Here is a 26,395-nt window from a genome sequence, read left to right on the forward strand (position 1 = left end):
CTTTGGACTCTTCAACTCTGTAAAACAGTATAGGAAAGAAGATTCTGAGAACATAATAATGTGGTATATTGGAAAAGGGTAGCACAATTTTTGAAAGGCAGCACATGTATTGTGTGATATATTGGAAAAGGGTAGCACAATTTTTGAAAGGGCAGCACATGTATTGTGTGATATATAGGAAAAGGGTAGCACAATTTCTGAAAGGGCAGCACATGTATTGTGTGATATATAGGAAAAGGGTAGCACAATTTTTGAAAGGGCAGCACATGTATTGTGTGATATATAGGAAAAGGGTAGCACAATTTTTGAAAGGGCAGCACATGTATTGTGTGATATATAGGAAAAGGGTAGCACAATTTTGAAAGGTGTATTGTGTGATATATAGGAAAAGTGTACCGGTAGCACAGTTTTTGAAAGGGCAGCACATGTATTGTGTGATATATAGGAAAAGTGTAGCACAATTTTTGAAAGGGCAGCACATGTATTGTGTGATATCTATCTATCTATCTACTATACTAAAATAATGAGCGAAGTCTGTGTGTGTGTCTGTCTCTCTGTCTGTCCGGCTATGCGTTTCGCCACGCTTCGACGCATCGATCCAATATTTCGGATATGGATAGGTATCGCAAAAAGCATGTTGACCGCGTGGTTTTCGAGGTCATCGGAGGTCAAGGTCAAAGGTCAAAATTTCAAACTTTGTCCGATCGGGCTCAAACTTGGTGGGTGGAATCCTTGATAGGAGGGGAATACATGCCCGAAATAAAATTGCGGTCAACCAAGGTCAAAGGTCATCACGGAGGGTTCAAATTTCTAACTTTGTCCGATCGGGCTCAAACTTGGTGGGTGGGATCCTTGATATGAGGGGAATATTATGTGCGAAATTACTCTCACAGCTACGGGTGAACTAGTACTACTAAAATAATAGCCGTTGTCTGTGTCTGTCTGTGTGTCTGTCTGTCCGGCTATGCGTTCCGCCGCGCTTTGACGCATCGTTCCGATATTTCACACATAGATGGGTATCGGGCGTGCGCTGTTTACCGGGTAGTTTCGAAGGTCATCGGAGGTCAAGGTCAAAGGTCAAAATTTCAAACTTTGTCCGATCGGGCCCAAACTTGGTGGGTGCCATCCTTGATAGGAGGCCCAGACAAACGAGAACCTAGACCTATGACTTTGACTCGCGTAGTGAAGCCGACACTGCTTAGCAACGAATTTGACAAGGACGCATACCCGGACGCAAACAAGCAGACATGTTCGCGTCTATGGAACATGTTGCATTTGACGCGGCGATAACGGCGCAGTAATCACGCAAACGAGCGCGTCAAACATGTATGCGACATTTCTCCGCGCCTAGTAACCCCGTCAATCCGACAATATCACCTTGGATACGGGGCTTCACCTCCCGCTGTGGTAAAGGATGGGCAGTAATAGGTCTAGGTGGTATGTCTATGATAGGAGGGGAATATAAGAGAGCGCACCACCAATGATTGCGCCATTGGATAACACAGGGAAATACGCACGTTTGGATGGCGTTTTGTCACTGCAAAAACGTAATATAGATAAAAAGTTTGGTATCAAATTAAAGCTTATCACGTGTAGAATATTATTCTTTTAACAGAATATATTGGTGCCCATCTACTTTTGTGGCTAGTTGGCCGCAAAGAAAAAACGTGCAAATTTAACCCTAAAAATCACTCAATTTTTGAAACCGGACGTTGTTCAAATTCGCGCCAAAACTTCACCTCTGAAATAAAATATTGGGATTTTTCTCAGATTCCTTCATGTAGACACTTGTCGGAAGCAAATGAGCTGAAAAAGTGCAAATTTTGACATTATCTTTAGAAAATAAAGCCGCAACAAGCTGAAATAAGCGGTGGACTATTTTAACCGAATTTCACTGGTACATAAATCGTGGAGTGATTTGGTGGTGCGCCCTCTTATAAACGTCAATAGTTATCAAAATCCAATTTTTTACTTTTTTAAGTAAACTAGAGACAGTTTCTAGTCATTTCCCAAGATTTCATCCCTCTACGACTTTCCGTTCAGAAGAAATGGTGCTCTAAATATCAGTTCCGAATCACCAAAAGACCCAAATTTCAACGTGTTTATCAGCATGCAGAAGTTTGAAGAGGTTGGATATAAAATTGAATGTTTTATGCAAAAAGATACTCTTTAATTTTAATTTTTTAATTGTGAAAAGTACTTTATGTGTGTACAAATATTTTAATACCTTAAATATAGGCCTATTTACATAATTGAGTCAAATTACCCCCCCTCTCGTTCTCTGTCTTCAAACTAGGCCTACTGATTTTGGCATTTTAAGCAAAAATACAAGTTTTATACGTTATTCTGATTTGGTATAAATTTTATAGCAAAAGCGCTCATATAAGTAGATTTTTGATGCTTTTCTTAACGTCAGAGACCTGTATTTTTTAATAAATAAAAAACATCATTGCTAAAACTAATCACAAATGTTATTTCAAGCATTTGCGAATGAAATAAAATGATTTATTAAGACTTCCGCCCTTATTCTATGTTTTTTTGTAAAAATGCTCGTACATAGCAACACACTTTAAAAGTCGCTTATAAGAGAGCGCACCACCAATGATTGCGCCATTGGATAACACAGGAAATACGCACGTTTGGATGGCGTTTTGTCACTGCAAAAACGTAATATAGATAAAAGTTTGGTATCAAATTAAAGCTTATCACGTGTAGAATATTATTCTTTTAACAGAATATATTGGTGACCATCTACTTTTTTTGCTATTTGGCCGCAAAGAAAAAACGTGCAAATTTAACCCTAAAAAATCACTCAATTTTTGAAACCGGACGTTGTTCAAATTCGCGCCAAAACTTCACCTCTGAAATAAAATATTGGGATTTTTTCTCAGATTCCTTCATGTAGACACTTGTCGGAAGCAAATGAGCTGAAAAAGTGCAAATTTTGACATTATCTTTAGAAAATAAAGCCGCAACAAGCTGAAATAAGCGGTGGACTATTTTAACCGAATTTCACTGGTACATAAATCGTGGAGTGATTTGGTGGTGCGCCCTCATAATACGTGAAATAAAATCCAGGTCAACCGGGGTCAAAGGTCATTACGGAGGGGTCAAATTTCAAACTTTGTCCGATCGGGCTCAAACTTGGTGGGTCGAAACCTTCGTATGAGGGGAGCATGAAAAACATTATATGGAGGTCATCCGAGGTCAAAGGTCAAAGGTCATGGATTTCAAGCTTTGTCCTATTGGGCTCAAACTTCGTGGGTCGAAACTTTCGTATGAGGGGATCATGAAAAACATTATATGGAGGTCATCCGAGGTCAAAGGTCAAAGGTCATGGATTTCAAACTTTGTCCTATCGGGCTCAAACTTCGTGGGTGGAATCCTTGATACGAGGGGAATATATGCGCAAAACAAAATTGAGGTCAACCGAGGTCAAAGGTCATGTAGGGGCTAAATTTAAACTTTGCCCTATTGGGCTTAAACTTGATAGGTGGAATCCTTCGTATGAGGGGAGCATGAAAAAAAGGTCATCTGGGGTCAAACAGTATCGCTATCATGCCAGTGCTCTCACAGCATCAGGGCTCTCACAGCTGCAGGTGCACTAGTACTACTAAAATAATAGCCGTTAGATGTCTGTGTGTCTGTCTGTCCGGCTATGCGTTCCGCCGCGCTTCGACGCATCGTTCCGATATTTCACACATAGATGGGTATCGGGCGTGCGCTGTTTACCGGTAGTTTCGAAGGTCATCGGAGGTCAAGGTCAAAGGTCATGGGGTAAAATACCCCACGTGGATACAAAGCAGCAAGTGCACATGGATAAAAAGAATCCACTAGACAATCTACAACAAGTTTCAAGCTGCCCAAGCAGGTGAACAAGGTCATTCATTCATAGATTCAATTCAGCTTTTGGCTACATGCCCAATTTGAAATGCACTGTAAATGTCTACCCAGAATGCATTGCTGCAAATATGCTATAGTGTCTTCTCAGCATTCATTGCTGAAAATGATTTCTATAAGCGCCCCTACCCCAATAAGCGCCCACATACCCCAATAAATGCCCACATACCCCCTAATAGCTAAAGGGCTATTACAACAACAGGCGCACTATAGTACTAATAAAATAATGAGCTCTGTGTGTCTGTCCGGCAATGCGTTTCGCCGCGCTTCGACGCATCGTTCCAATATTTCGCAGATAGATGGGTACCGGGCAGGCGCTGTTTATCGGGTAGTTTTGAAGGTCATCGGAGGTCAAGGTCAAAGGTCATGGATTTCAAACTTTGTCCGATCGGGCCCAAACTTGTTGGGTAGAATCCTTGATAGGAGGGGAATATCTGCGCAAAAAAATCGAGGTCAACAGAGGTCAAAGGTCATTACGGAGAGGTCAAATTTCAAACTTTGTCCGATCGGGCTCAAACTTGGTGGGTGGAATCCTTCATATGAGGGGAGCATGAAAAACATTATATGGAGGTCATCCAAGGTCAAAGGTCAAAGGTCATGGATTTCAAACTTTGTCCTATCGGGCTCAAACTTGGTGGGTGGAATCCTTGATATGAGGGAATATATGTGCAAAACAAAATTGAGATCAACCCAGGTCAAAGGTCATTTGGGGTCAAAATTTCAAACGTCCCCCAATCTGGCTAAAAGTATTCTCCATATCACGGGAGCATGAACAAAATCAAACCAAGGTCACTTGAGGTCAAAGGTCGTATGGGGTCAAATGTTAGAGTATGTCCATTGGGCTTAAACATGGTAAAAGAATCACTGATATGTCATGAAGCTGTCATAAAGTCAAAAAGGGTCATCAGAGGTCAAGCAGTATCGCTATCATGCAGCTGATGCCCTAATAGCTTCAGGGCCATTACAGCTACAGGTGCACTAGTATAGGAAAAGGGTAGCACAATTTTTGAAAGGGCAGCACATGTATTGTGTGATATATAGGAAAAGTGTAGCACAATTTTTGAAAGGGCAGCACATGTATTGTGTGGTATATTGGAAAAGGGTAGCACAATTTTTGAAAGGGCAGCACATGTATTGTGTGGTATATTGGAAAAGGGTAGCACAATTTTTGAAAGGGCAGGACATGTATTGTGTGATATAGTAGAGTAGGTTAGCACAGTTTTTGAAAGGGCAGCACATGTATTGTGTGGTATATTGGAAAAGGGTAGCACAATTTTGAAAGGGCAGCACATGTATTGTGTGATACATTGGAAAAGGGTAGCACAATTTCTGAAAGGGCAGCACATGTATTGTGTGATATATTGGAAAAGTACTACAGCACAATTTTTGAAAGGGCAGCACATGTATTGTGTGATATATTGGAAAAGGTTAGCACAATTTTGGAAAGGGCAGCACATGTATTGTGTGGTATATTGGAAAAGGGTAGCACAATTTTTGAAAGGGCAGCACATGTATTGTGTGGTCTACTGCGCCAATAAAGTATCGTTACACTTGGAAAAATAATCACAATCTAATCCTGCACATTTTGACACCACATTGAATCCAATGTGAAGTTACAAACATTTGATTAGACGAAGGTCCAGTTTCAAAAGTGACAAACTGGCCTATTCAAAACTCCACAGACCACAAATCTGGTTTGAGAGTGGTGAATGGCTAATTTATGCTTTGGCTTTAATTTAAAACAAAAGGAACAAAAGAAAACTGAAACAAAAGAACTGATAAATAAAATTAATGTTATGAAAAGTACAGAGAAGTAAAAACTGAAATAAAAACTGCTTTAAATAACGCTTCATTGAAGAAACTGTGTTGTCTCTTTGTTGCGCTTGTTGGAATCTTTTTGCGCCTTGTATAGGCCAGTTTGTCGCTTTTAAAACTAGACCTTCGTCTATTCGATTGCTTGTAACTTAACTTCGTGAGGTCAAATTGGATTCAATGTGGTGTCATAATGTGCAGGATTGGATATGGCATCTATTTAAAAAAAAAAAAAAATTTACCCCATATGGTTCAGTTTTGAAATTGTGATTATTTTTCCAAGTGTAAGGATACTTTATTGGCGCAGTATAATTGGAAAGGGTAGCACAATTTTTGAAAGGGCAGCACATGTATTGTGTGGTATATTGGAAAAGGGTAGCACAATTTTTGAAAGGGCAGCATATGTATTGTGTGGTATATTGGAAAAGGGTAGCACAATTTTTGAAAGGGCAGCACATGTATTGTGTGGTATATTGGAAAAGGGTAGCACAATTTTTGAAAGGGCAGCACATGTATTGTGTGGTATATTGGAAAAGGGTAGCTTTTTTGTAATTTTTGGTCAAAAATGTGAATTTTGGTCAAAAATGTGATTTTTGGTCAAAAATGTGATTTTAGTCAAAAATGAGCAAGTCAAAAATTAGTTTTGGTCACACAAATGTAGAAAACTAAATTTTTGGGGAAAAGGTGAGCCTATCCAAGACAGTCCAAGTTTTGAGTCCAAGTGTTGATTATATTGGACTCTTCAACTCTGTACAAAAGTATAGGAAAGAAGATTCTGAGAACATAATAATGTGGTATATTGGAAAAGGGTAGCACAATTTCTGAAAGGGCAGCACATGTATTGTGTGGTATACAGGAAAAGGGTAGCACAATTTTTGCAAGGGCAGCACATGTATTGTGTGGTATATTGGAAAAGGGTAGCACAATTTTTGAAAGGGCAGCACATGTATTGTGTGGTATATTGGAAAAGGGTAGCACAATTGTTGAAAGGGTAGCACAATTGTTGAAAGGGTAGCACATGCATTGTGTGATATATTGGAAAAGGGTAGCACAATTTTTGAAAGGGCAGCACATGTATTGTGTGAGATATTGGAAAAGGGTAGCACAATTTCTGAAAGGGCAGCACATGTATTGTGATATATTGGAAAAGGGTAGTACAATTTTTAAAGGCAGCACATGTATTGTGTGGTATATAGGAAAAGGGTAGCACAATTTTTGAAAGGGCAGCACATGTATTGTGTGGTATATTGGAAAAGGGTAGCACCATTTTTTTAAGGGCAGCATATGTACATCTTGGTATAATTGAAACGGGTAGCCCAATTTTGTATGGTAGCAAATGTATAGCATGTGACAAGGGTAGCACAAATTGTTTAAGGGGAGCACATGTAAAGCATGGTATATACGGACAAGGGTAGCACACGTACGTATAGCGTGCTATATTGGAAAAGGTTACCACAAATTTTGAAAGGGCAGCACATGTATTATGTGGTATATAGGAAAAGGGTAGCACAATTTTTGAAAGGGCAGCACATGTATTGTGCTATATTGGAAAAGGGTAGGACAAATTTTGAAAGGGCAGCACATGTATTGTGTGGTATATTGGAAAAGGGTAGCACAAATTTTGAAAGGGCAGCACATGTATTGAAATCTAGGTTGAAATCGGGTTGAAATCAGGTTAGGTTGAAACATTGACGTTGATTCAACGTCAAAATCCTAACATGTGCCCACTGGGTAAACACGATAAATAGCATTTTCATATTTGAACCATTGTAAAAAACCTCAGGATTTGAATCTGCACTTTGCGAATTCGATTGAACATATTTTTCCATTTTGTTTTCGCATAATATGAATTTGTATTTCCAAATAGGCTCTGAATTAAAGGCTACGTGAATTTGGCTGCACAATTCGCAAAATTTGCTGCACAATGTGCGAAATTGGGTGCACTATAGGATTAGGGTACCACAATTTTTGAAAGGGCAGCACATGTATTGTGTGGTATATTGGAAAAGGGTAGCACAATTTTTGAAAGGGCAGCACATGTATTGTGTGGTATATTGGAAAAGGGTAGCACAATTTTTGAAAGGGTAGCACATGTATTGTGTGATATATTGGAAAAGGGTAGCACAATTTCAGAATATAGGAAAAGGGTAGCACAATTGTTGAAAGGGCAGCACATGTATTGTGTGGTATATTGGAAAAGGGTAGCACAATTTTTGAAAGGGCAGCACATGTATTGTGTGAGATATTGGAAAAGGGTAGCACAATTTCTGAAAGGGCAGCACATGTATTGTGATATATTGGAAAAGGGTAGTACACATTTTTAAAGAGCAGCACATGTATTGTGTGGTATATTGGAAAAGGGTAGCACCATTTTTTTTAAGGGCAGCACATGTACATCTTGGTATAATTGAAACGGGTAGCCCAATTTTGTATGGTAGCAAATGTATAGCATGTGACAAGGGTAGCACAAATTGTTTAAGGGGAGCACATGTAAAGCATGGTATATACGGACAAGGGTAGCACACGTACGTATAGCGTGCTATATTGGAAAAGGTTACCACAAACTTTGAAAGGGCAGCACATGTATTATGTGGTATATAGGAAAAGGGTAGCACAATTTTTGAAAGGGCAGCACATGTATTGTGGTATATTGGAAAAGGGTAGGACAAATTTTGAAAGGGCAGCACATGTATTGTGTGGTATATTGGAAAAGGGTAGCACAAATTTTGAAAGGGCAGCACATGTATTGAAATCTAGGTTGAAATCGGGTTGAAATCAGGTTAGGTTGAAACATTGACGTTGTATCAACGTTGATTCAACGTCAAAATCCTAACATGTGCCCACTGGGTAAACACGATAAATAGCATTTTCATATTTGAACCATTGTAAAAAACCTCAGGATTTGATTCTGCACTTTGCGAATTCGGATGAACATATTTTTCCATTTTGTTTTCGCATAATATGAATTTGTATTTCCAAATAGGCTCTGAATTAAAGGCTACTTGAATTTGGCTGCACAATTCGCAAAATTTGCTGCACAATGTGCGAAATTGGGTGCACTATTAAGGGGCGCACCATTAGATTTCCAGGAGGGGCATGGGAGTTTTTTTAAAAAAAACTTCACCCACTAGTGAGACGAAAAAAAAAACTTCGCCCACTAGTGAGACGAAAAAATTTTTTTTTTTTTGCCTCACCGATGAGTAAAAAAAAACTACCCCGACCCAACTTTGTATAAAATTATACATTAAAATTGAAAAAAATACTTCGCCGCCGAAGGCGAAAAATTTTTTTTTCTGCCTTCGGAGGCGAAAAAAAAAAAAATTCTGGCGACGATGATTCTGCCCGACCCAAACTCCCATGCCCCCCCCCCTGAGAATCTAATGGTGCGTCCCTAAGTATTTTGAATGCGTATTAAATGAAATAGATTGAACATTCGCTTAATTGAAATCGAGAATGACACTTATACTAAACTGAACGACCAAAGTTCGAAATTGGATGGGAAAACCTATAATAATAATAATAATAATAATAATAATAATAATAATAAAACTAATAATAATAATGATAACAATGATAATAATAATGATAACAATGATAATAATAATAATAATAATAATAAAGGTCCCCCGTAGGACTACTTTCATCTAAAACACACCCACCCCGCCCACCCCATACACGTAGTAATAAAGTAAATAAGGAAAATGGGCCCCATGTAGGAGTACGTGCAACAATGTCTAAAAAAGGGTCCTCCGTAGGACTACTTTCATCTAACACCCACCCACCCACCCCATACACGTAGGACTACTCAGTAAATAATAAGGAACATGGCCCCTGTAGGACTACATGCAACAAAGTATAAAACAGAGCCGCCGTAGGACTACTTTCATCTAACACCCAGCCACCCAACCCCATACACATAGGACTACTTAGTAATAATAATAAGGAAAATTGGCCCCTGTAGGACTACATGCAACAAAGTATACAAATTTCCCCGTAGGACTACTTCATCTAACACCCAAACACCCCGCTCTGCCCCATACACGTAGGACTAACGGGGCCCTGTAGGATTACATGCAACAAAATATAAAAAAGGTCCTCCGTAGGACTACTTTCATCTAACACCCACCTACCCACCCCATACACGTAGGACTACTCAGTAAATAATAATAAGGAAAATGGGCCACTGTCCTGCAGGACTACATGCAACAAAGTGTAAAAAAGGTCCCTGTAGGACTACTTTCATCTAACACCCACCCATCCCTACCCATACACGTAGGACTACTTAGTAAATAATAATTAGGAACTTTGGCCCATGTAGGACTACATGCAACAAAGTATAAAAAAGGTCCCCCGTAGGACTACTTTCATCTAACACCCACCCACCCCACCCTATACACGTAGGACTTCAGTAAATAAAGAAAATGGGGCCCCTGTAGGATTACATGCAACAAAGTATAAAAAAAGTTCTCCGTAGGACTACTTTCATCTAACACCCACCACATACACGTAGGACTACTCAGTGAATAATAATAAGAATACAAATAACAAAAGAAAACTACATCCACCCACCGAGTTTGAGCCCCGTATGACCTACGACGGTCTCACATTGACATTTCACATTGATTCACATTCACACTAATTACTTCGAAGTAAATATCAGTTGCGCCTTCTTGCCACGTTAGAACAGTAGGCATATATCAAATGACACTATGTAGGCCCAGAGATATGGTAAGCCTACATCAGCGTACACCTATAAAGTCACACCCGATCCTTTGTTTGCTCTTTTCCTTTTTAAAGGAATTTTTACTCAATTGAATTACCGGACCATGCGCAGTATATTGGCTCTGATTGGCCCTTAAAACAAGGTCGGTGATATTACAGTAAGCAAAGCAGTAAGGACTGAATGTGATGCAAACGAAATTGGATACCCCGCTATATGCCCCGCGGCCTCTTGGTAGCATATGGTTTCTGCTGAATGTTATTGATTTAAGGGGTACTACACCCATTGATTTTTTTGCATTTTTTGCATTTTGTGAAGAAATTACAAAAAAAAATTGGACAAAGTGGTATGCAAAATGAAGGGCAAATCTTCTCGTTTTATTGGTGGCATCGGTATCAACGTAGCTTACATGCTTTTAAAAGTAGAAGCCAAAAGGTGGTACATCACTGATGATTTAAATTCACTTCATTTTGGAAAGCTTAATATCAACGGATTTCGTTAAAATTTTGGATATGTGTTGCTAACACGTTAGGGAAATAAAGTTGATATGTAAAATGGGAATAAGTGGTTCCTGATTTCTTTTATGACTTCATGTACTTGGTGCTCCACAACTATCAAAAAAGGTACTGGTTAAAATGCTTCTATTTTCAATGTTGAGCTATATTTTGTATTTTTAACTTGCGACATTATTTCACTGAAACTTAATTAAGCCATAGGTAACAGGTTACCACAACCATACTACAGCAATGTTGAAAAAAATTGTATTTCTTGTCACCTATACCACCATATTGGGTAGTTTTCCGTTAGCTTAGCTTTTGTGATTTTGGTAACTATTTTATATTTATTTGTGAAATCCATCTCAACTAGGCATTCTAAATTGTACTCACCATTTACATCCCAAGGTATATTAGTATATCCACCTTGCACTTCTCGATATATATCCAGTTAAACACAGAATATCAAAATTATTCCTCATTATGATACATTTTGTATCACAGACTCTCACATGTGTATTCAAAATTGATGCTTAAATTTGACCTGAACCAATTGACCTATAACCTGACATACGGTGACCTAATAGCCTTTTCTTCTCCTAACAACACATCAATAACAACATCAATATCAAATTGACTAATGACTATGCATCTATTGTGTAAGTGTTTATTTAATTTATTCAGTGTTATATATTTTGCAAGCACCACTAGATTTTCTATAGAGAGTATAACAAAGGATTTAATGTATTCTATTCATGTACCCTACTTGAACATGTTGAAAAGAATAAATTATGGTTTGTTATGAAACACGCATCTGAGTTACCAGGATACGGTAAACAAAAAATATATAGGGCTAAAATGACTTACTATACAATGGTTTAAAAACACCTTTTTATTTATTTTTTAATTTTTTTTTATTTCACATGATCCGTGCATATATCGCCTCGCTATAAATGAAAAAATATTTTTTTAGACCAATCAAACCAATATATGGGTGTAGTACGCCCTTAACAGGGGCACTAATCCTGCTGCTGACAGATGTACATAATGGTATACCGAGGTAGCTCGGTATTCGATGCTACAAAAAGCATAGGCAACAACTTGTAATGGCGGAATAAAGCAAGATATTATTGGTCCAGCTTCGGTAAACACACTCAGGCTCCCGGGCTCAGGCTAAGCTGCATACGGTTACCACACCTGTGGGGTAAATAGCCATATAACGGCTACAAGACACTCCATTTTGAAAATTATTTTTTATTAAAAAGAAAGCATTTCACATTTTTTTTATTTCTGAAACCGAGTTGTTTTATTTCTTTTTAACTTCTAGCGGTACAAACTGAATAATCAAATTACTATGGTATTTACATTTTGGAAGAGATTTATACAAATGCAATGCATTGGCAGATCATAGTCCTTCGAGAATGACCTCAGCTATGGGGGGCTCGGCGAAGCCAGCATGTTCGGCAAAGCCGAACAACGAGGCCGAAGGCCAAGTCGCCTCGCTATTAATAGATTTTAACCTAAGCCGATAGTCATTCTTGAAGGACTAGCAGATCAATGAATTCAGGAAAAAACATCTGGGGATTACTCGGCTTGATAAAACAATATTTTTCAAAAGCTGATCCTGGATAGGAAAATTGCTAATTTCATGTTCATTGTGGACATTTTCGTACCGGTACCCAACACAAGGGCATACAGCGCAGCTGCAACATTTTCAGAACCGACTAATCGTGTTTGTGCAATAACAAGTTTTCGCGTATGCGTTCTACGCTGTATACCCCATGTGGGAACGTTCTACGATGAACAGGAATTAACTAATTTTCATATAGATAGTTTATACATGAAGGTGAAGCCGAGTCAAATGAACAATCCAAATCTGATGTAAATTTATGCAGGCAATTGTTCAACTATACAATGCAATAATATTTTCTTGCCGTTTTAAATATAACTGTGAGGCAAACAAAAAAGGTTGTTTTACGAGTGCATAGACTTTTAAATTAGTGTCGGTCGGTCAGGACAATTTTTTGCAAACATATTTTGAAAATTTCAGTCAAAATCAATAAATTTAGGCAAAAATAAATAAGGCTGATTTTACACAATAATTTAGCACAATTAAAAAAAGAAAATGATTTGTGATTTCAAGCTCAGTACCTGATATTTTAAATTTGTTGACGATGAAGTATTTCCATTGTATTCCATAACCATAATTAATAAATCAAGATCATCGTATAAACTAAATATTTATTGTTCGGATTTGTTCCATTCTACGTTCCAAGCCTCTGATTTCTTTCTGCAGTATGGTGCAGGTCCAGGAATAAAATTCACAATTCCAACCACAAGACGACGCACGTCTTTGACGTCATTTCATCAAATACCGTCTCGGTCTCAGTCAGAGATTTGCTTCCATAATTTACAATTCAACAGTCCCCTTAAAAATAATGACAGTCTACAGTCATGACAGTGTTTTAGAGATATTTAAATATGAACTGTAGTTCCTCATCAACCACTGAAGTTCCATGTTTGTCTCTGTTGCTTTCCTCTTTGTTGTGCGGTTTTTCGTGCCTCCCGTCACGCGTCACAGATCCTGGAATTGTAAATAATATAAAAAAATAGAACAAATAAATTAATAATTAATTAATTATTTAACAAGATAAAATAATTATAAACTTCAAACAATAACGATTTAAATTAAATTTGCAAGCCATAGTATTATTAATGTAAAATGCTCCACATTGCTAGCTCCACAATATTATAATCATTGATTGATTTCGAGTCCATTTCAAAATCGACCCCAATAGAGGCCGTCAGCCTTTCGCCATCTCGTGGGTACAAATGATCTGTGTGTTCATGCATCGGACATTACGCGCAGGGCGCAGCTTGCCACGCAGCTGTTATCGCGCATCAACGCGTGGAGATCGAATGACCATCACAGCGTGTACCCACAAGATGGCGGCATATGACGTCACGCTGACGGCCTCTATTGCAAATCGTGTTTTGCAAACTGAACCAAACCACGATGTAATGAATTTGGTATCACACGAAAGCTTACATCCTTCGCTACGTGACTAATTCACTCGTTTTTCACATCGAATTCCGCCCGGATAATAACACGGTTTGAAGATTCCAAATTTCAACACCCCAAATTTTCATCGGAACAACTTTTCATCATCAAACAAGAACAAAAACATGTCGAATTTGGTATCATTCTACGGCAAATTTTGTAAACAAAACTACTCACCGTCCATGTTGACTCTGCTTTTGCACTAGGGGTCACAAATCGCCCTCAAAAGTTCAGACATAGTCTTTTGGTCCAGTCGCAAAGCGACTGATTATAGCGAACTCGCTGTTAGAAAATCGGTGACCTCGACTGTGTGTGTGTGACCTGCTGGCTGACTGCCAACAAGTAAGTAGGACTATGCAGTAGGACCACTATGCAGTAAAGATCACTGTCTGCCTAAGATATTGGTCTACAAAACCCACCAACCGCGAAAGTCCACTCACCGAGCCGCCAGGACCTACAGCTGGTCTCTACTATTAGTGACAGAGGGCATATGGCATGGTTTTTCATTTTTTCTTTCAATTGGATGGAAAATAGGTTGGCTTTGGAGCAAAGCTAGGGTGTAGCCAGCTTTCTTGGTCGGGGGCAAAATAAAATTTTTGGGGCACAGACGAAAAAAATTGCAGTTGCATCATACAATACATAGAGACTGTATGTCTTTGAGCTTCCGAAAAGGGCCTTATTGGGATGATGTGCGCGCGTAGCGCGAACAAAATGGTATTTTACACTATTTTCGCCCATTTATCCGGCTAAAAAGGGCTTTACCGTTACAATGTGCGCGCGTAGCGCGGAAAAATTTTGTATTTTACACTATTTTAGCCCTGAATTTTGCTAGAAAAGGGGATCCTTGCCCTTTTTCTTTTCCTTTGCCCTCCTGATTTTCTCTTTCATTTTTTGTCAGAGGGGCACTTTTTCTTTCATTTTTTTGTCAGGGGGGCCCGCTACCCCCCTGCCCCCCCCATGACTGGTAATAGAGACGACAAATCCGGTGTTTTTATTCTTAGATTCAGTAATAAATCTTGAGAGATAAGCCAGGGACAGCCGATTTGCACAATAGCAAATAGCAAATTATGCGGAGATTGCGCGGAACTTTTTTTCAGTGCAAATCATGTATCCCTGCCCATAGGATGTCATTTAATGGCTACTTGGAAACAAACAGCTACGCAAAACACAATATCACTTACGACAGTGTAGCACTCTGCCGACGAATTAGAAATGAATGCTTTATGGAACTACATGATAATAAAGGGATGCACATTGTACAATATGTGTTATTATAGGCCTATAGAGTGTAATACTATAAAGTCTCATTAATGTATTAGTTACAATGAACATGATAAAATGCAACTCCGAAACGCAAAGTTAGAATACTTTATGTCAACTAGTACATGGCACTGTGCGGTGATATTTAAGTCAGCAATACGCGGATTTAGGGTTTCTCTACTGGAAGTCAATTTGTGCCGAAATTCCTTCCCACAATGCAATATGCGTATTGCATAACAAAGGAGATGGATTAACTTCCGAACTGTATCTATTGTTATGCAAAACGCTTATTGCATTGTGTGAAGGAATTTCGGCACAAATTGACTTCCGGTAGAGAAACTGACTTCGAGGAAACTGACTTATACTGGACATGGCCTAAACCAGAAAGCAATTTATAAAGAAATTAACAGAGCCGATCATTGTAAATAAATAACCATGAACATTAAAAAAATTTTGTGAACAAATTTAGGGTGAAGTTTTATAAGTAAAGGTTTTATAAATTGTTGACTGAGTAATTTAACTGTTGCAAGAGCAAGATATGTAATGCTGGGATGTAGGCCTAATGTATGTAAAATACATTGTATGCTGATACTCTGTTTGTATTTTACGTACATAGAATGGTTTTTTGGTGTTATTTGTACATAGATTGGGTTATTTGATCATTATACCAGTTGTTGAGGAATAGTTATCAAGAAACATTGACATTTAGAAGAACGATACCATTTACCGATACCACAATACCGAGTTACTGTAGCACGAGTTACCATGTTTTTTGCTAGTCAATGTAAAACTATGAGGGGCTAAACTTTTGAAAGTATACCAAGATAAACTCATGATTATAATCAATATGGCTTTAGTGTTTTATTTATTGTAAAATCAGTGCAGAGTAGCACATAATGGCTGAAATTACACCCTTTATATCTAGCCTCGGAATCTTCTTTAAAGGGCAGGTCTATTGCAAAAACAAGTTTATCTCTATTCGAAGAGAATAATTATCACATTACAAGTTGACACTTGTTGCAATTTGTTTGTGCGTATTTCTCCTGAAAAAGGAGAAATTGTGTGGGTAAAGTTCAGGCTCGTACGTGTTCTTCCCCCGTTTGAAGCGTACTACGTGTTCTCCCCCGTTTGGCTGATGACGTAGCTAAATGAAGCGAGCACTTTATCATGCTCTCATCATACAGTCACAATCACTTTGACAAGTTTGACATTAGCAACAATGAGTTGTACTATAACAATGCTGCATAACAATATGCACACTATTGTTCTCATTTCGGGAACCAAACTCACCCAGTATTGTTATTATGCGTTTGCTTTGTAATATTTCATCCAACTGATTGCAATATACAGGGAAATCAGATACATGAGTTTGTGGACTTAACACGGTTTATATGCTAGTCTCAGATGAAATTCTAAGCTCAAATTATGTATTTATTTTTAGGCCTAATATTTCTCATGATATTGATATACATGTACATATGAATTGTAATATCACAATTATTGTCTAATATATAAAAAAGAAGCAACTGATTTTATCCATATGTTTAAAAACCATTAAATATGTAATACTTAATTTGGAATTTTTTCTGTGAACAACAACAGTATACGTTCTGTCCATTGAGAGCGTTTATAGTCCCTTTTCTCACAGCGGGCACGTCACCGTTTTTTTAGGCCAAATCGGTCTCGTTCGAAGGAACTCACCGCTTAAGTTGGTTTTTGCGGAATATCAATTTTAAACGTCTTATATTCTCAAAAAAGGGAGTCATTTTCATTGTCCTCATAATACTAGCTTGCCAATGATATGATGTTGTTTTCGCAATAGACCTGCCCTTTAAGGATCCCATACAATTTCTTCTGTGTATATCAGCTTTGTTTGTCTAAATGTGACTGGACACTACGAATCAGCCGTAAATTCGCCCCCCGCACAGTGTCGACGCCCTATACGATAAATATAAATTTAATACTCCGTTGGTGAGCGACGGGCGAGTGGTATTTCACCGAACTCAAGAAAAGGAGTTCTATCTGATTGGCTAGCAATCGATCGCTTAGATCGCTCAGTAGAGAACTACAAACTCAAAATGGAGCAATGTATTCATGTATTGAAATCGATATTCTATTATTGACGTAAATAAAGAGAGTGATAGTGTGTCAATAATGTACATTGTATTTATAGATAGAGCACCCGGATTTTACATGCATTCCTTTATATAATTAATTTCTCAAACAGTTGAATATATCACAATTCTAACTGTGGATTTCAAAATCGTTACATCAAAATTGCAGTAAAACATATCCACAGCAAAATACCGGTCCTCACTAATTAGTGTATTTAATTTCCAGTTAGTGTATTAAAAATAAAACCTGTGATTTACCTGACAACAAATACAATTTTCTTGCAATAGAAATATCATATGGGATACTGATATATATAGTAGGCCGCAACCGCCACAACGTGGAGCTGCTACGCGTAGCTGACTTTTTGCTCCGTGGAGCCAAATTGACCAATCATGTTAGAGGTTTTCATTACTCGGAGGTAAAACTGACCAATCAAGTACGACATTACGTGAAGCGAATTTATTCATTAAGAATTTGCCAGACGAGCTTCACGTAGTTGCAAGATATCCTCGGTCACGAAAGTTATGATTCAAAAAGTAGTTTATGAAAAGTACGAACCGACTTATTATTAAGATGGACATGCACTCATAAGAAACTCATACAGTATTGTACATAACTAAAGGGTTCACAAAAAATAACTCCCCCCTTAAAATTACAAAACATTTCTTTGCATTACTTGACATACATTTCGTTAATCTAAAAAATCTAAAAACCTGTGAATAAAGGAATCATTTCCTACCCTCTCAAAGTTTTTTTAAAACGAATCTTTTTGCTTTGGCCAATAATAATCACATTTTCCCAAAAATGATGCTTTCATTCTAGACATGTAGTGTACAAAAACATTCTCGATATCAATGTTTTGATTGATTTAATTGTGTTTTTATTTTCTTTAATTTTTATGTATACGATAACCCAGTCACCCATGCGATCATCTTGCAGTAAAAAACAATGATTCATTGACATGTATGGGATATTTCTAGAAGGTTTTATTGAGTCGGTGTTTCAAAAATGGTAAAATCAATTTAGGAGTTATAAAACTTGACATTCATTTTATTGATTTGAAAAATTTAAAAGCCTGTGAATAAAGGCATCTTTTTGCTACCCTACCAAAGTTATCCCTTCTCAAAATCCTTTTGTTTTGGTAAAAAATAATCACATTTTTCAAAAATTATGTTAAAAAAAAATTGCACTTTTTAACATCCCATACATGCAATGTACAAAATCTTCTCGATATTAATGTTATGATTGATTGATTTGTTTTGTTTTCATTCACATTTCTGTCTCTGATCCCTTAGTCACCCATGCAACCATGATGTAGTGCAAAATAATGATTCGTTGAAGCTAATTTTGACATAAATGAGGATGTCGAAAAGTGCAACTTTTTCTGAAAGCATCATTTTTGGACAATGTGAATATTTTTGATAAAAACAAAAAGAATTTTCGAAAAACGAACTTTGGGAGGGTAGAAAAACGATTACTTTATTCACAGGTTTTTAAATTTTTCAAATCAACGAAATGTATGTCAAGTTATGCAAAGAAATGTTTTGTAATTTTAGTGGGGAGTTATTTTTTGTGAACCCTTTATATAGCTAGGCAGAGTGGTGGTAAACACAATTATGCGATCTGCAGTGTATCGCCGGGAGCTAATTTGTACAACATGCGTTGCGTGGCCTTCGCTATAAACTGTCTGGTATCATGCTTGATACGAGGGAATTCGACCTTCAGCAAACCAGTTCGGATTTACTTTATATACTACATGTAGTAGTAGGCCATACATACTGTAGTTACTGTCCGTTTGCCTATGCACAATACACAGTGCGCTCACCATTGACGCGTGACCTCTACAAATAGTGTATGTTAGAAGTATAGGCCATTGCCTAGTTAACGTCACTGTGTAAAAAATAACCGGCCAATATTTAAAGTATTCTCTGAAATTCTAGAAAATATAGTTTTGTAACATGTCCTAAATTTTTAGCTAATTTAGGTGTTTGGAAATATTGGTACTTTTGTGTTTTAGGAAGGATATGTAAACGACAGATAACACCAAAAAATATGAAGAAATTATTTCTAAACCGTGTTAAATCTGCAAACCATTATGCTTCTCATTTTCAAGAACGCTGGTTAACAATAAGCAGACTATTGTCTCATTTCGTACACAAAAGCTCACACAGTATTGTTACCTTGCGTTCGCTTTATAATCGTTCACCCAACTGAAACTATAATACCAGCTCATTGCTCATTGCACAGGTAAAACAGAAACAAGTGCAGTGTGTATTTAACCAGAGAAGATCTGATGTAACATAGTTGAGCTGTTTTCAATGAGTGTTATCTTGGTTTAATAGCTTTTAATGGGGTTTAAGTCCTTCAAAGGTCGTTGTGAATTCTACTGTAGACATGACTGCATCATGATTATTTTAAAGTCAACAACATTCAACAATATGATCAACGTGATAGTATGACAGTATCAGTACCGTGGGTGTCAGTGATCCTGGCCTGACAAAGTAGACAAACAAACACGCCACACACATGCCACATGCATGCAAGGTAACATTGAATATACACTAATCAAATAATGGTATTGATCCTGTACAACTGGTCGTGGTTTATTTACATTCGATTCATTTAAAATCCCCATAGTAAACATTAATTTTGGCAAGAGTTTTCTCTCTCTGGAACGAGGATGCATCCACTGGCTCCGCGTAATGAAAATACCTAACATGATTGGTCAATTTAGCTCCGCGAAGCGAAAAGTAAGCTACGCGTAGCAGCTCCACGTTGTGGCGGTTACGGCCAGTCATATACTGATCATGCGAAAATCGTGAAAACATAGAATAGAAACAGTGTGACAGGCTCTGTGGGAATCTCAAATCGTATGCTTAGCCTGAGTCGCTCGGCCTATCTCGAACAAAATCACCATGCGTAGCTGTTGAAAAACGTGAGGATTCATCGTACTATCACGGCAATTTTTGACACGAAGATATAGGGGGATGATGACGCTGTGCCCGGTCAATTTTGTTTTATTTGTAGTTTATAAAATATATATCATAAGCTTTAAAATAGTATATCATTTGACTTCAAACGATATCCAGAAGGGGTTATGGTTTGTTTAACTCTGCTCCTTCAAAATAATTGTACCTTTTTTCGGTTCTACGTGTGTCTCTTTTTCCACATTGCAAGTAATAAAGTCATAATTGGCGGTCCGACATTTCAAATCATCCCCAAGTCAACGAGCTTCAGGAATGTCCTCTCATTGTTAATTGTTGGTTATACATACCCAGACAAAATACAATGCAATTGTAACTAACCCACCACTTGAACAGGATTTAGCCAAAGCAAATAAAGACTAGAGCTATTTAATGATTCTTTATGGAGAAGATTAATACCCTCTTCAGCAATAGGATTATCGATTGATTTAAACGCTATCAAATGAGAAACATATCGCGCCTAATTGAGACACCTATGAATACGACCCTCACGCACGTTTTGCACTGTAACTCAGAATACAATTTGCCGAGTTTACGGCTCATTCGTATAGTGTCCACTCACAAATAAACATCTCAAAAAAAGTAACTTAAATAATGACCGTTATTCAAAAACGGGTGATTGTATTACAATTCTGTAAAATGCGTTGGAAGCAGAAATTATTTCTGCATATTTTGACACCTCATTTGCAGCAATTTAATAAATATTGACCTCACAGCGTACATTTAAATCAATGTTACCCAAGATTTGAAAGTTGCAGTACATTGTATTGATTTTGTATTTAGTGTAATGGAAGGAAATCTGTGTAATGATAACTCAGTGTTTTTGTATTGTAAAAATTTGTATGTAAGTGCAACTTTCAAATCTGGACCTCACTGCATTAAATTCACCGGTGTTTTATTGTTTTCTGGCCTATCGTATCAAATGAGGTGTCAAAATGCGTAGAAATAAATTCGGCTTCCATCGCATTTTACAGATGTGTAATACAATAGCCCCTTTTTGAATAAAGGCCATTATTTAAGGGGGGTATGTTATTTTTTTGAGATGTTTATTTGAACGCATTGCTAAACTTACTGAAGACATTGAGGGACCGTTCACAAACACTTGTTATGGGGGGGGGGGATGGTGCAAAAAGGGGGGCTGACAGTTTTGACCCTCCTGGGAAAATTGAGTTGCATCAAGCCCCCCCTAACAAGTGTTTGTGAACGGTCCCTGAGTACATTGCTATCGTTGGAATAGTACTCAACTGTTAACTAATACTACTGCAACAACAATAAAGTGCTACCCAATAATAATACACACATAAAGGCACCCACTGCAATACCTTAGTATACTTACAATTAGAAGTAAAAGGCAACAACAGGTAAATGCACAAGCAAACCCTAATCCGTGACTGCTCTTCAAAAACGTCATCCTGTAACCATTACAGCTACTATACACGTACAAAAATATTGTTCTCAAGTATTAAATCAAATCCAGTAATACGGAAATAAATATGAAGTGGTAAATTGTTAAGTTTCACACCGTTAACGCAAGCCGCAATTTATTGCATAAGTCAATTACTGAGACGCTGTTTGCGCATGCGTTGGAGAAAATAATTTTATTTATTTGTTGTTTTATTTTATTTTTTGTTTGAATTCTATAATTGATTCAGTTTTAAGAATGACTCTTTTGCTTGTCTGTTTTGCACACAGAAAACAGGAAATCCGTCAACTGGTATATTTACTCTTTAGGATATAAAAATGCTATATGATATACCAAAAGTTTTTTTAATTAATACCAAAATCAATCTAATTTACGCTCGTGTGGTCTCATATACATATGATATATACGTAGTTCAAGTTTCATTCACATGGATGCCTGGTTTACAATAAGGCACACAGGTCGTTTGCAGCTATCTTTTATTTGTGTCCGGTCAACGAAGTGATTTCATTAACCTCAATGGGTTATTCCATTTCCATATGAATATAGCCCACATGACCCGAGTGTAGTGTAAAGGCCGGTTCATAGTGTATATTCAAAGGCGAATATTCGGCTTCGAATACTTTTTGGTCGTCCAAATATATGCGGCTTCGAAAATAAAAGTATGAAACGGAGAAAGATATATTTCTATAATTCACAGCATTGCCCGACTGTTAACAAGTATTGCCCGTTGACCAAGGTAATTAAAATTTATTATGTTAAAATATTTGAACCAAGCAAACACAGAAATGTTCTTAAAATGTTTTTTTTTTTTTTTTCAAAATCTTTTAATAACATTTAAATGTCGGGTTATATAAAGGTCATGAAAACGTTTTTAAAACGTTATTGAAAATATTTTGGGCAAACATTTTTTTGCAAAATATTTTTTCAACCCCAAAATAACATTCTGTTTAGAATGTTTTGTATCATGTTTTTAAGAATGTTTTTGGAATGTTATTAAAACGTTTTTATACCCTTTATATAACCCGACATTTAAACGTTTTCTGTAAAACATTTTTGTTTGCTGAGCAGTAGATTATCAAAAATGTTTTTAAGGTTGAAAACGTTTTATACTCTTAATATACCCGTTATATAACCTGACATTTAAACGTTTTCTGACAACCTTTTATAACCTTTTGCGAACGATGTCGAAAACGTTTTGTGTTTGCTGGGAAGTCAATAAATAAGTCAATTTCTTCCCCTTTTTCTTATTCCTTCCCCCTTCCGTTACACTCATTTAGATTACTCCCCCCTCTCCCTTCTTTTCTTCTCCTTTCTTTCTTTTTTCTTCTTTCCTTTTCTTTTTTCTTCTTTTCTTTTCCCCTTTCCTTTCTCTTTTTTCCCTTGACTCTCTAAAAATTTCCTTCCAAGGTTTTTCCAGGGTGGGCAAGTCGCCCACCCTGCCCACCCCTAGCTACGCCACTGGACATGATTGAAGCGACGACCAATATGACAGCCCTCACAAATGTTATATGAGACCACCCACCAAATATATATCTGATGTTTGAGTTCAACAAAACTGAACTCTAGCGAATATATTTCCGGCTAATACTTTTTTCATTGGCTGATATCCACTTGAGATCGGTATCATGATTCATTGAACAATCAATTTTGGCATTCGAACTGAATACGCGAATGTCGTTATATTTTTACCATCAAAAGATAATAAGTCTCGTTCCCAACTTGTGTACATTGCTATACGTGTGTTTTAATGCCTGATTCACAAATTATAGAAATAAACAAGAATGTTTTTTAAAAAGAACCCACAATAGGGTACCAACATTCGTGGTTTTGGTTGTTCTGCATACTTTATGAAAAAATTCATTGCAAAACGCTATATATCCATTCCTACATGTTACTTATTTTGCATCCGTAATTATTAATTATAATTATGAATTTAACTGATAACAACGCATTACATCTTTATTCCGCCCAAAATAGCATCATTTATAGGTGCCCAAAACGGCAAGAATTCCGCTATTGCGGAAAAGATGACATCGACAAAAATGGGTGAACATCCGTGGCAAACACATTTTTATATCAATAGCCCCCCGACCCTCACACATCCTCTGCTTTTGTATTCGTGGGATCATCGCGGCCATCGTGGGATCCTGTGCTGTTCTAGATTATTCCAATGGATTTCTAGACCCTGTAAACATGGGTATAGACACCAGGATCATACTTCTAGGACTTTCTGCACACGAGATATAATTAATTTTCACTGGCGGCCATTTTGAAATTTTGGCAACCAAATTGTCCAATTTCAATGGGGTTTTCTGCAAAATGTAGCGCTTTGCAAATGCTGTATACATCAAAGTAGAAATATGGAAATTTTATATGCCCGACTTTAGACTGATTTTGCTTGATCACACCCAGGCCTTGAATAAGAAAAAAATCCAAGGGCCCTCCGGACCCTTGCCTTTGAAATTTCTAATATGAAGTATTAAATGTTGGTGTAGACTATAGAAACAATAACAAGCAATACCTCCAGCTTGTGCACTAACATTATAGCAGTCGCAAGTCACAGTATGTCGTTGTCGACAATAACACAATGGTGATGTATGATTTGTACTTGAATTACTTGAAAAAAAAGTTTGAAAACTTGATGGAACACTAAAATGAAAGTGTACTCAGGGAGCTGGACGTATTATGTGAACCAGATTTGCTAGTGAAACAACAAAACTACGATTTTCTGCTCTTTGCTTGGTTCAATTTTTACGGGTCACGCTGACCCGTACCGTAGGAAATTTACGGGTCCGCCCCTACCTTCACGGGTATTTAACGTAAAGGACGCGCCTTATTTCAAACGCTGATCACACCACAAATAAGCATGCTTGGGCTTATTTCGTAGCTATTTTTATAATGCTGATTTCGATTATGATAATGAAAATACACAAATTCAATATTTTGCGTTAGTTGATTTAACTCTTACATATACGCACAGAAAAAACAAACTATTATAAAGGATTTAACAGTGGCTGCACAATAATTCTGCCACACTGTGCATGCAAGCATAACAGTGAATTGAAAAGCGCGCGCTTCAAAGTTGGCCAATTTTAGAAAACACCCATGTCGAAAAAAGGAATTTCCTCATATGATTCATTTATCCAAATTGTTTGAATTTGTAATCTATGGTGTGTGAAGCCTTTCCGAGGCTACCATCGGGTCCTCTAAAATTAAAAATTGTTTTGTTTAAGAGCTACTGCCTGTTTTCATGGATTTTTGAAGATCGCTCATAAATCAGTAAATATAGGCCTATTGAAATAAAGGGACCTACCACCATTTAGTTAAAATACTAATCTTTCTTAGCATGTAAATTATTTCCGTCGACAACGAATGAAACACTTGAGGAAAACTAGTTGAAACAAAACATTATCAAAGATATTTTTAGGGAGTAATTTTGCAAACCACAATAGCTCTAAGCCATTGTGTGTGTCCAAGGCCATACTATTTTTGTATACGCGGTACAGTGGAATGGCTGTTCCTTTTACCATTTGTCCTCCCATGTTAATCCAGATAACAAAATGTTAATTTAAAGTCTCATTGAAAATGAACTTTTATTTTTACTTTTCGGATTTAGCTTTGAGCAATGGTGACACATACCATGTTTACAGAAAAAAATGAAAATTCTATTCCAGACATCGTCAAAATGTCAAACTTTGTATGTTTTGTACTATATTTAAGTAATTAACTGCAATTTCTTTATTCAACATCATAACAGGTACATACTTGACAAATTTATGGTGAATGAATAGACTTTTGAAAAAACCCAAAGTTACTCATGCCTAATTTACATAATTATTTCATGAATACACAATTACCCGTAATTAGCTAATTTGCATAATTAATTACTTTTTGTGTATTTTTGTTATCAATTGAAATAACTTTGTATACATATGTGTGCAAAAAAACCCACACCCTGATATCATGTACGGTTTTCTATTGGCATAAATTTTGCATATTAATTAGCTGAACTTAGTCATTTTTTCACCTTTAATTTGTCTGCAGATTGGCAGAATTTTCTAAAATAGTATATTTGGTTAATTTATTATAATTATTCAATGATAGATTTTTTAATTTTGTTTTCTTTAACGAAGTTAGGAAAGATAGGCATTTAACCTGTGATAATTAACGCTGCTTTTTCAAGCAAGTGTCCAAATAAACCTTCAAAATCTCGAAATGTGCCAATTTTGTCATTATAACCATTTGTGGCAGGTTTTATTTCCATTTACGAGCATCTTAAATTGACACTAAATCACAATGAATTGACCGACTTCAATTCCGTTTTGATTTTTGATGCTTTATTAAAGCTCATTCATGTAGAAACATTAAATAACGTGTTTCTGCTGCGCTTATTTTTTTCTCGGAGTTTTTAATTTACCGTAGTATATGGAATAATTAATTGTGCTTGAAATGCTGTTTGTTCAAAACAAAAGAATATGAAAACCTGTGGGTATTTTAAATTTAAAATAGAATGGCAAAACAGAGGAAAATAATGTAATTTGGAATAATGTATTGCCTTTTCTCAAAACAGAGGAATAAAACATAAGAAAACTAAGAGAAAAACTAAGACTCACTTGACACCGAATC

General features: G+C 37.0%; 1 protein-coding gene across 1 annotated transcript in view; it reads right to left on the reverse strand.

Moving 5' to 3' along the window:
- LOC140163172 (NXPE family member 3-like) overlaps nucleotides 1-21,890 on the reverse strand; it is a 31,945-nt gene extending 10,055 nt beyond the window's left edge. The window contains exon 1 of the mRNA XM_072186558.1: nucleotides 21,683-21,890. Within this exon, the coding sequence (XP_072042659.1) occupies nucleotides 21,683-21,757 (75 nt within the window). The 5' untranslated portion in view covers nucleotides 21,758-21,890. The remainder of the gene's footprint in view (nucleotides 1-21,682) is intronic.
- Between the last annotated feature and the right edge of the window lie 4,505 nt (nucleotides 21,891-26,395).

Source organism: Amphiura filiformis, chromosome 10 (assembly GCF_039555335.1).
Source record: "Amphiura filiformis chromosome 10, Afil_fr2py, whole genome shotgun sequence".
In the NCBI taxonomy this organism is placed as follows: domain Eukaryota; kingdom Metazoa; phylum Echinodermata; class Ophiuroidea; order Amphilepidida; family Amphiuridae; genus Amphiura; species Amphiura filiformis.